The 12,425-nt window shown below is 45.1% G+C and overlaps 1 protein-coding gene across 1 annotated transcript in view; it reads right to left on the reverse strand.

Moving 5' to 3' along the window:
* Window positions 1-1,125: 1,125 nt before the first annotated feature.
* The window catches only part of slit3 (slit homolog 3), a 191,424-nt gene continuing 180,124 nt past the window's right edge, over window positions 1,126-12,425 (reverse strand). The window contains exons 34-38 of the mRNA XM_079744976.1: window positions 5,612-5,766; window positions 4,688-4,851; window positions 3,968-4,125; window positions 3,125-3,330; window positions 1,126-2,898 (exon numbers count right to left, since the gene is read on the reverse strand). Coding sequence (XP_079601102.1) covers window positions 2,645-2,898; window positions 3,125-3,330; window positions 3,968-4,125; window positions 4,688-4,851; window positions 5,612-5,766 — 937 coding nt within the window. The 3' untranslated portion in view covers window positions 1,126-2,644. The remainder of the gene's footprint in view (window positions 2,899-3,124; window positions 3,331-3,967; window positions 4,126-4,687; window positions 4,852-5,611; window positions 5,767-12,425) is intronic.

Raw genomic sequence — 12,425 nt, forward strand, 5'->3', positions numbered from 1 at the left:
CTCTAAGTAGTACTCACTCTATGTCCTATATAAATATCCTTCCTCCTGGTTATGGATGGTAACAGTTCTTTATTTAAATTTAAAAAGCCATTCAATTTGTGGCGTTTCTCATAGTTTTATTGCCCATTATTTTTTTTCCTGACCAATAACATTGCTGATTATTGAGTCCATCGATAACAGGTACCATAAGGCATAATAAAGATTGGTTATTTCTCAAAAGCATACAAGAATCAAGATGATGGGGTGCAATAAGTACAAAAAGGCTACAATAAGTAAGACGGCAACCACCGAAACTGTGTCCTTTGAACTAAGTCAATTCAGAACCCAATTTTTTGGTGCTCTTTAGCTCAACAATTTCTTGCGTTGGAAGGCATGATCCAATTGTTGAGGGTTTGTGTAGCTCACCATCAAGCTGTCATGCTGTATCCCAACACAGAAATCACATTAAAAAGAAATCACACTCTCCTTAGACTGCCTCCACAGGAACTCAGGACACATTGGGAACTTATTTTACGCATAACGTTTTCATCAGTCATACCAACCTCATAGAAATCACCGCATCTTGCATACTTATAGGCACGGACCCATCTCACAACATCTTGCAATGCTCACAATATTGTACCTCCAATCAAGCAATGTTAATACAAACAACAGCAACACGATGAAACCCTTTAAGACTATCTGTGACAAAGGTTATATAAATATTGGATGATACCTATAATCCCCTTCGGGGCTGTAGTATTTTAGGATTTGCTTAAGAGGTTGGGTGTGCTTTGTTTCGTGTTTGGAGATTATGGATCGTGTGGACACAAAATTTAAATGTATTGTTTGCTAAGGTATTTTGACGCTCATAGAATACAATGTTTATTCTTTCCTGGTACCCCGATAAAAGACTACGGGTAAAGTGGATGACAAACTCATTGGCATGCTGTCACTGGCAGAGCAACACTATGCTGAGGAAGTCAACTAGTTAACACAGTAGGTTTAAGCCGTTTATCGACCCATGATGACTTCAGGGCAGAGCTTTACCCGGTAAGGGTTGTTAGACCTAGAATCAGGTTTCTTCCCAGTAATCAGAATCTGTACCAGATGTAACTTCATTTTCAGTTTATTCGATTTGAAACATTTTACAAATCAAAAATCCATATGTATTTATTTGAAATCAAATATAATTTGGGGGCGTAAGATCAATACTTTGCGATTAAGGCTAAATCACAAAAAGGTAAACATCTTGAGCTGTGCTCCTAACAACAACCCTCGAAGCACTTTCAACACTTGGTTGGTTCCCTGTTCGTCACAGTTGAAATGTTCCTTTGAATACAGCATTAGGTACTCAACTGTCCCTTTTAGAAAATAACTTTAATGCTGTTGTTATATAAAGACATTGAGTGCATTACCAGATAATATTGAGAAGGAAAATACATGAAGTAACATGGTGTAGATGCTCTCAATTCACATTTTATACAAAGTTGTGAAAACCGCTAATGTTTTTGCTGCATAAGCCGCAATGTGCCACATCAAATTGTGTGATTCTAATTTTTAATCACTTTTGAGATATTATTTATGTTGCAGGTGATTTAGCTAAATCTGCAAAAAATGCACTTCCTGGCATGGCACTTTCATTAGGAAATCTATGAACTCTATAGAATTGTGATTGTTGAAAACAAAAGGCCAAAATGATGAACTGGTAAATACATGTTGTTATTGTTAACAAATAAGGATAAAAATGCTTTGTAATCATACATTTGATTATATTTTGCAAAATATAATCCCTTTACATGATGACCAGAATACAGCATCAACATATAAACATTTTGGAAAATATTTAAACTTGGCCATAATACCCAACCAAACCTGACGGAGGATCCTCAAATGAAAGAACAGCAAAGAGAGAATGACATGCAGCAATGGAAATCATTATTTTGATTCATTGAGATCATCATCAATCAACGGTGAGGAGGAAACCCCATATTCAATGAAGCAGGTTACCAATGCACATACAGTTCCATTATGTTCATCCAAAGATGTATGCTGCCTTCCATTTCCTTTTTTCTGGGAAGCCTTATTCGCGAAGGGTCATTGGCAACCATTTTGAAACGCATCTGTTTGAACGTGAATGTTTCCAAAGCCTCCCTCTCATTAGCATGTACGCATATGTCATGCAATCACGTTAGGAAAATATAAAAATTCATTGGGTTAGGGTATTTACTTATATAGATTTACATGTACATAAAAATTCATATACTTTTAGGAATGTTAATCTATTTTGCTGTTTACTTCTTACATGATAACAAAATAACTTTTCATACGAAACACGTCACATATTATAAAATGAACAAACTCACAAGTCCATCATCTTTTAGTAAAAGCACATAATAAAAATAAGTTTATTTTCTCCGTTATATCTTACAATATATTTTCTCTGTCAAACAACAAACACGTGTCCTTTCTGCGCTTGTTTCGTGGCTTCCTTGCAGCGGTGCGATGGCGGCGGTTCAAACTCGTCGGCGTGTGTGTTTCAGTTCTCTCGGAGAAAAGGTGGCGTCGCCGCTCGTGTGCATTGTGTGGAAGAACTCACGAGGCCGAGGTGTTGGAGCGTGGTCAAAAAAGAACAAACAGGCAGCCCTGACGCCGGGGGGCTGTCTTACAGCGGGCACTTGGCACAGCCGCACTCCATGGCCGTCTCCATCTCCTCCGAGTACGAGGTCCCGTCGGTGCAGCGGAACACCGCCTTCCTCCGCCGGCTCTTGGTGGGGCCGCAGCAGACCCCCGGGGGCGCCGAGGCCTGGCAGGAGCGGGGGCAGTCCATGCGCGGGATCTTGGTGGTCGACGTGCACGTCTTCATGGGGTGGTGGCGCTTGAGCTGCTCCCGAAGCACCTCCCCGTGGCAGGTGAGCTCTGCGCAGAGAGGGGGGCGTGACCAGAGAGGGTTCGGGGTTCAGACATCTCTCGCACACACGGCATCGAATATATATTGACTGCAGATAATAAAACTGTGAACTTCTATCATGAAAAAAAGAAAATGCCTGGATGTAGTCTTATTAGCTTGGTTAGCTTGGTTATCGTTACTCTCTCTCTAGCTCCCTCTTCTCTCTCTGCCTCTCCTTACCGGTCCCTTTCTTACCTGTGTCACAGGTGGTTCCTGTGTAGCCTGCCTGGCAGTGACAGACGGGCTCCCCGGTCTCGGCAACGCGGCACTCCCCGTGTCCGCAGCGCTGCCCCCTGCAGGCCGGGGGTGGCTGGCGGCGGTCACAGTACTGGCCCTGGAAGCCCTCTGCACACTGGCAGCTGTATGACTGGCCCTTGGGAACGCACAGGCCATGGACACACCTGGGGGAGGAGTACAGGAGAGTAAGGCTGGATGGTGTGTGTGTGTGTGAGTGTGTGTGTGTGTGTGTTTGTGCGAGTGTACTTGCGAGCACACACTCGTGAGACACTTCTTTAAGTTTTTGGTCAGGACAGCGATCAACCTTATTAATCAGTTATTGGTGACCCCCATAGAAACTGAAAAAGGTAAACCCATGAAATGTACAGGTTCATTAAATGTTCAGTAAAATCAGTGGAGGGAACATGCAAACCCATCAAAGACCCAATTAAAAATTGTATATTTAAATTGGCCCGCCACATTGGTGCTTAGCAGAAACACAGCCGGGAAGATATCTTCTATCTTCACACCCACTGGTTGTCATTGTGAAGTTGTGTACGTGCATGTGTGCATGTATGTGTGTGCATGTATGTGTGTGCGTGTCTGTGTGTCTGTCTGTGTGTCTGTGTGTCTGTCTGTGTGTCTGTGTGTCTGTGTGTCTGTCTGTCTGTCTGTCTGTCTGTCTGTGTGTCTGTGTGTCTGTGTGTCTGTGTGTCTGTCTGTGTGTCTGTGTGTCTGTGTGTCTGTCTGTGTGTGTGTGTGTGTGTGTGTGTGTGTGTGTGTGTGTGTGTGTGTGTGTGTGTGTGTGTAGGATGGACCTACCTGCTACTCTGACAGGGGGTCGGCGCTGTCTTCTGGTCGCACAGGGCTCCCGAGCGCCCAGGGAGGCACTCGCAGGTCACTCCCATCTCCCCGCTCTGCCTGCAGGCTCCCTGGGCGCACACGCTGCAGGAGTGGCACCCAGGAAGGAGGCCCTCAGTCTGGGAGGGAGAGGCACGTGGACTGGGTGAGGTGGGGGTCGGATGGAAAACTCGTAGTGGATACGATGCAACCAGCGACACCGGACGGACCGGCGGAACCTCGTGAGTCTGCAGGATTTATGAGGCGCCATGTGGGACTAGGTAGGTTAGCAAGTCATTGGTTTAGACCCAGAGGAAAGATCCCATTGTGTGTTCAAATGTATCTGGTGCGTCAGGAACCAGTTGTGGGGTTCGGTGTTCTGCACAGGACCTGTACCAGACCTGACGTTGCTCAAGATGTAGTCCCATTACTTCCCATTGGGTGGATTTACTTTTTTGCATATTAAAAAGGATTTGCACTAGTTTAATTACCAGGTGAGGATAGCGTGATTGTTATCTCGACTCCCAGACTAAAAGGATCTTGGTTCAATGCCCAACGTCTGCAGTCCTCTCATAAGCACCCATGAGCAAGACACCCTATCCCCTCCATGCTCCTGAAGAACGTGTATCTGAATCCAAGTATTTGGAGGAACGCCCTAAACAAATATTTGATGTGATTTGATTCTATGATCGTAATCGTTACCTTGCCCTCTGCCGTCCGGGGGGCCCCTCCCCTTCCGGTTGCCCGGTAACTGAGGTCCTGGGGTTCGCCGTTGACCCTGACGTTGTGGATACAGCCGTTGAATGACTGGAGGGTGCGGTCCGGACCCGGCCGCAGGCCCGACGCCACCACCTGAGCTGGCACACCTGGACGGACGGAAACACACAATCTGTAGACACAGTGTGTGTGCGTGTGTGTGTGTGTGTATGGATATAAAGTAAGTGTGTGAGTGTGTATGTGTATAAGTGTTTGTGTGTTCCTACAGCTATGTACAGATGGGCATGTTTATGTGTGTGTGTGTGTGTGTGTGTCTGTGTGATTGTAAATGAGTGTGTGTGTGTTCCAACCTCATATATACAGCTGGATGTGTTTATGTGTGTGTGCGACTGTGGATATGATTGAGCATGTATATTTATGTGTGTGTGTGCATGTATAGTGTGTGTGTGTTGCTACCTCCTATGTACAGCTGTGTGTGTTTGTGTGTGTGTGTACATGTTTGTGTTTGTGTGTATGAGTGTGCATGTACATTAGTGTGTGTATGTTCCTACCTCCTATGTGAAGCTGTGTGTTTGTGTGTGTGTGTGTGTGTGTGCGCATGTTTGTGTGTGTGCATGTGCGTGTGTGTTCGTGTGTATGTGTGTGTGTGTACATGTGTGTATGTGTGTTGGAGTGTTCATGTACATGAGTGTGTGTGTGTCCCTACCTCCTATGTGAAGCTGTGTGTGTGTGTGTGTGTGTGTGTGTGTGTGTGTGTGTGTGTGTGTGTGCGCACGTGTGTGCGTGCGCGTGTGTGTGTGTGTGTGTGTGTGTGTGTGTGTGTGTGTGTGTGTGCGCGCGTGTGCGTGCGTGCGTGCACGTGTGTGTGTGTGTGTGTGTGCGTGCGTGTATGTGTGTGTGTGTACCTACCTCCTATGTACAGCTGTGTGTTGTGGTCGACGGAGGGCTGCCGCAGTAGCTTCCCCAGGCTCTTGGGGGCGCCGTTGTCCACCACCAGACTCAGAGAGTGGTTCTGGAGCAGCAGCTCCACCGTGTGGAAGAGACCGTCACTCACCGACTCCACGCTGCACCCACACACACACACACACGCACACACACATACACACACACACACACACACGCACACACGCACACACGCACACACACACACACACGCACATACACGAAAACGCACACGCACACATACACAAGAGACACATAGGAAAATAAGAGTTGATTAGTTGATTGAAATGATTGTGTTTCACTGGAATTATACTTGAAATATGAAATCAAATAAATGGTAAAACCAAATTAAACCATGCAACCAAGATAAACACAATAGCTACTCTTTAGATCAAAGAGCATACAATATATTAAGGATAGTAGTACATTATTTTACATTATTGTTATTACATCTATACAGCACCTTTCAATAATCTAAATGAGTTAAGTATTGAAGAGAAACAAAGACAAAAACAGAACTCCCCCAAAAAGTAATAATGCGTGAATATGAAAGGGGTCACGACAATTCGGCATCGACACAGAACAGCAGTGTGTCTGTGCAAGTGTCTGTGCATATAGGCATGTGTGTGCATGTTGATGTGTGTGTGTATGTCTCTAAGTGTCGGTGAGTGTGTGTGTGTGTGTGTGTTTGTGTGGTTCTTAGCTGAAAGGCAGACAGAACGCTACAGAGACAGTGGTTTGGCAGAGCAGAACGAGAGAGAGATAACATGGATGGAGAGCAAACAGTCTTAGAGAAAGAGAGATAAAACGTGGGAGCAAAGGGAACAGCGGGGAGGGAGGCCTAAAAGAAAGAAAAAAGAAAGCAAGCAGACCATGGAAGATGACAAAAGAAGGCGTGAATCTGATGTTTGTGCTGGTGGTCCCAGACTTGGCCCCTCTCTCTCACCAGATAACCAACTGAAGGAAAGTGGCCTGTTTGATTGACAGCTGTTTATTTAATGTAAGACTGTTTAAGGTTATGGTGCCGTTAATTTCAAAGCCAATGGAAGTGGAGCTGTATGGTTTGTGTTTGCGTGAAGCCATTTAAATCATCTTATTGTTGTTTTAGCATTTTTGCATATTATGGATCTTTATAATGATATAGAATAATACAAATACATGGTTTCGTCAGAATAGCTTGCAAGTACCCAATGCTCACCCCTAAACTTGACATTAATGGATCAGTTTTCACTATAATGTAGTGGTTAATAATGCATGCATAACAAGGCATAATGTACGATACATATTTAATACATAAACCCTGAAGGCATTATTCTTTCCATTCAAAAGTATAAATCATTGACGGATGTGAAATTGTACTGTAAAAGTTCTGTCTATGTTTTCTATCTTAAATACTAGAGCAACACATGGCTTGGATGAAAACAGCAAAGGAAGCGAACAACAATAGCACAAACAACAGAAACTGTCATCATGACCTTTTTGAGACATCAATCTTCGCCCCTCAGCATTTAGTTTGTGGTTTTTCAAAATAAGAGCTCTCGCTCCACCACGGACCCAACACAGTGGAGTGTATGTTTCCTATTAGGGGTCTTGTAATGTAATAATGGGCTCCTAAAGGGTCTGTTCCAAGAAGCCCAGATCGTGTTCTGCCAGCGCGGGAGAGACAATTTATTATGTTGTTCCCTTATAAACCTCTTTTACTTGCCCTTTTCCTTCCTCTCCATCCTTTTTTCCTTCCTATCCTCCCCAGTGACTTCTCCCTTTTGCTGCTGTCCTTCCACACTTTTTCTCTTAGATTCTCCTTTGTCAGTTTACTTTAGTAAATAAATGTTCTGCAGCTCTGTTGATTCCCCTTGTCTTCCATACATATCTGAATTCAAAGAAATTATTGTATGACCACATATTTCATATTTAAATATGTAAATGACCACATAACAAATGTACCTCTACTAACATACTGCCCTACAGGTATGCTCAAAGGCGCACACAGCCAAATCTCCAACCAGTGTTTGCAGGAAGTATCCTCTAGGTGTCACTATAAGACTGAGGCTAAATCTAGACAACAGCCCTCCAATCCAGTGTTATAGATAGAATATCATCACTGTTTGGACATGGAAGTTTTCCAGTGTGTGTGTGTGTGTGTGTGTGTGTGTGTGTGTGTATGTGTGTGTGTGTGTGTGTGTGTGTGTGTGTGTGTGTGTGTGTATGACTTCATAAATCCCATATGCACACTTACTGTACATAAACGTGAGTTTGTTAGCATGTTTACATGATCAGGCTCTGTATGTGTCCATGTATGGGCACGTATGTGTGTGCATGCTGTGTGCTCTTTTCAAGTTTTTGCGCATGTCCGTGTGTGTGTGCGCGCGCGCGTGCGTGCGTGCGTGCATGCGTGCGTGCGTGCGTGTGTGTGTGTGTGTATCTGGTCCCTGTGGTCATTTGGAGTCGGCTTGCTTGGTGGTGAGTATTACTTTAAAAGCTGCTCGTTGGATTTCAATAACAACATACACACAACCGTTGCAGATTTCAACCACCTTTCTCGGTCTGTTTGCTCAGACCCACAGGGTAAAGTCAATTTCCTGTCCGTTCAGAATCAGCTACACACACACACACACACACACACACACACACACACACACACACACACACACACACATTCAACCTCTGTCTGTTAACCAAAACTGCCTTTTTATAACTGAATCAATCACAAACCCAGAAATAATTACCGGTTGCCAACTATCTCAGAGGAAAACAAGAGTACGTTTATTTATGAATTTGGATAAGCTACAAGACTGAGATCTGCTTACAGGGTTCAATCTAATTAACCACCGCTGTTATTTAACAACAAGGCATCTTAGGCACACACACATAGCAGTGTGTTTACATGCAATTGTGTGCATGTAAACATCCACTACATCTGTGTGTGAATGTGTGTGTTTAAGTTTTTCTAGAAAGCCATCTTTGTTTGTGTACATTGCATTTATCACATGCATGCAGTGTATATGAGCTGAGATTTTTCTATCTGTCTATGTCTATGTGTGTGTGTGTGTGTGTGTGTGTGTGTGTGTGTGTGTGTGTGTGTGTGTGTGTGTGTGCTTATTTGTGTGTGAGAGTGTGTTTACCAGTCCAATATGGTTAAAATGATGTTGAGCAGACCGATATCCCAGTCCCATATTGCCGTGGCAACCTCAATTAGTCGTAGCTAAGATACCAGCTGTAGAGTGGTAAGTGCTTTCTCAGTTTTCATAACATTTTTTCTACATTCCTTATTTTTTGATTAACTCAAGCTGGTCATTGAAAATATATTAGAATGTGTTATGATTTATAAGTCTCAAAAACCATGCTGATAGTCAGTTCGGAGACACCAGTACCTTCACATGGACACTTTCTGACAGCAGAACTAACAGTCTATTGAACATGTTAGTCCATCACACCAACTCCCTAAAGACATATTGAGATACTTGGAGTACTGTTTCCTAAATGGAACTTCACCTGGTCAACTAATGATCGGAGACGTCTTGAAAAATAATCACTGTGTGCTTGATGTGTGCTTGGCCGTTTTTTTCCTCGATGATTCTAGAGCTAGGGATATTGCATCGCCGCAGGCCATTGGCTTTGTTCCACACCTCCAACCCCCTTCTATGCTTTCGTTCATCTTTCTATCTCTGTCTGTCCGGCCATCCGTCTTGGTCACTAATTTCCTCTCTCTCTGTTTGTCTTTCACCGTCCTCTCCTCCTCTGGCCCTTAATCTTTCCATCCGTCTCTCCATCCTTTTCCCTCTTTCCATCACTTCTCTCAGCTGGTTCCCCCCCCATCCCCCCTGTATCACTCCTCCGTCAGGCCATCCCTCTGTTCTTTTTCATTTCTCTCATGTGCTGCCGTTCCCTGATGAGCAACAGCAGCTCTGCTCTCTTTGACCTGATGGTAGATTACTGTGGCATTTAGTAAAGGGCAGCACATTAATATACAACACACACACACACACACACACACACACACACACACAGGCCTGCACACACACGCTGACGCGCCCACACACACACTTACATAATCTGTATTCTCCATCTTTTCAACGTACACACACAACCTCGCACAAGGTCTGTCTCTCCCCCTCTCATGCTAAACATGCATGTACTGTATGGATGTGAGTGCGCAAGTACACAACGCCTTAGACACGCTGATTGGTTTTTAAATGAGGGCAAGGTGGAGGACTCATGCGTTCTCGTCTATATCTTGTCATCATCCTTTCTTTTGACCTTTGTTTTTTACTAAATCTATCTAGAGGAAATGTATCCCCCTCTCTTTAGCGTTACTTACCTTGTCCCACTCTCTTGTGATAATTAACCAAAACTAATTTCTACAAATAGAGTAACAAGGAAGTTGTCGTTAATGAATAAGTGGCCTAAACAAGGGTGGGATTAGTAACAAGGGGCTGATGGTTACAAATGAGGTGACCGTTAACAGGAAGTGCTGCTCAATAGGGAAGTGATCCTTAACTAGGACAGGGTTGTAACTAGGAGGTGATTGCTAACAGTGAGGTGACTGTTAAGGAGTGGGTGATGGTAAAAAAGGAGGTGATCTGTAATGAGGTTGTGATCAGTGAAAAGGGGTATAAGAAGGTAGAGATGATTAACGAGGAGTTGATCTGTAAGGAGGAGGTGATCGGTAATGAGGAGGTCATCGGTTAACGAGAGACTGAACAATAAGGAAGGGGTAAACGGTAAGAAAGGGGTGATAATTAACAGAGATGCTTAATGATGGGGGTTAACGTTAACAAGGGGGTGATCGGTAACGGTGCATCGATAGATTAGCTTTTCCTGGTTACTATAGGTTCAATGAACCTCACCAAAGCATTCAGGCAATGTTGAACGTCAAGCTGCAATAACACGTCCTTGGTCATGTTCCTCCACTTGCCTACACTCCAACCAAGCTCTGCTCCGGAGCCAACAGCTTCTCCAACCCTCCCACCAACCCCTGAAAACATCTGAGGGACTGGGCCCCCAGTCCCTGGCATCCATCTAGAGAAGCCCTCCAAGCAGGGATCATCTCCCTAGGACCGTGCCATACGAATGGCCTGCCAGCGCCGCAACACGCAGATAGTCGTCGGTAGGCAAAACACCAGTAGGCTGTTGTGGAAAGAGCGTGTTTCACATTGAGGCAAGAGAGCACTTCACTGAGGCTGGTTTACATGATCTTCTATTTTGTATGGACAGCTGATAAGACTCGGCACCTCACGGAGCCAGAGTTCTGGTAATCAAAAGCTGGCGGCGGGTGTGTGGGGAGCACGTGGGGGCTTGCGGTCGGGAGGCTTCGGGCCATGATTTGAGTCCCTCTCTGGTTGCACGTCGGCCGGCGCTGAGCTCAGCATGAGGAGAGTGTTTACCCAGCGTTTAGTGTTCAGCTCTCTCTATGCCTCCTTCCTTCCACACTATACTTGTTGGGGGCATCACATATCTTCCGCTCCTCTCGCTCTCTCTCTTTCTCTTCCTGTCTGTGTCACATTTGTTTTCATCCTTTTATAATCGGTCTCCCAATGTCTTTCTATTTATGTTGTAGTTTACACTATCTCTTTCCTTTCTCTCCTAACTCCCTCTGGACTTTCTCTCATTTGGGTCTATAATCTCTCTCTCTCTTCTCTCTCTCCCTCTCTCCCTCTCTCTCTTTCTCTCTCCCTCTCTCTGCCAGGCGTGGTCCATGTCAAGCTAACTCGACCCGACAGGGATAATTCCCTGACTCACTCTGTGGTTAACTTTCCCCCTCTGCTCTTCTGCTGGTGCGCTCCAATCCCATGTCATCCCTTCCCCATCTCATCCACCCTGTCACTCAGCCGTGCCCTTCCTCTCAACCATTACAACCTCCATCACCCCTTCTCTCTCTCTCTCTCTCTCTCTCTCTCTCTCTCTCTCTCTCTCTCACTATATCCATCCGGCTGTCACCTCTGTTGCACTGTTTGCCTGTGTATCATCTATTCATCCGCCCATTCCGTCCGTCCATCCATCCTTCCCGCTCTCTTCTCCTCCCCCTCTTCTAACACACCTCTCTCCCACCTCTCCATCAGACCACGTCCACTCCTCTACTCCCACCTGTTCCCGGGAGATAATCACGTTCCCCTCCTCCTTACCATCCCTCTATTCTTCACTTCCATCCCCTCCCTCCCTCCCTCCTGTCCTCTTCTTGCCCGGCGTGGGCGTCTGTAGGAAATGGTCAAGAAATAACCGCATCCCCAACGCGTGAAACACGGAAACACTCAAAAAGGGTTGTCGCGGCTTGGGAGCTTGCAGGCGTGAATACGGACACGTTGTGGAATAGTTTGACGAATGCGAAGCCAACCTTGATGCAGCTGTGCCTCACAGTTCCATTGTATATATATTTATTTAATGTTAATATAGCTAAAACATTGCAAGTTTGTTATTATGCAAAACCCCTTCGTCCCTGTCCTAACTTGTGGCATCCAGCCTCCTATCCTCTCCGTCTCTTGTAACAACTTGTCTTTCTAAGGTGACATTACGAGGCAGTTCTGGCTGATGGGAAGTACAGGGTAATGCTTCTTAACAGGAAAATTCGTTGTCTAAAGTCATTGTTCTGGAAATTTACCTCAGCACAATGCCTGCTATCGAATCTGGCATCTCTCGATCCTCTCCCCTTCGCCTCTCTCTCTCACTCGCCCCCTCTCTCCCCTTCTATCTCCCCTTCTTTTATCTTCATCGATCCTCTCTCTCTCTCTCTCTCTCTCTCTCTCTCTCTCTCTCTCTCTCGCTTAGGGCAGACATAAAAAGAGGC

This window comes from Pollachius pollachius, assembly GCF_949987615.1.
Source record: "Pollachius pollachius genome assembly, chromosome: 10".
NCBI lineage: Eukaryota > Metazoa > Chordata > Actinopteri > Gadiformes > Gadidae > Pollachius > Pollachius pollachius.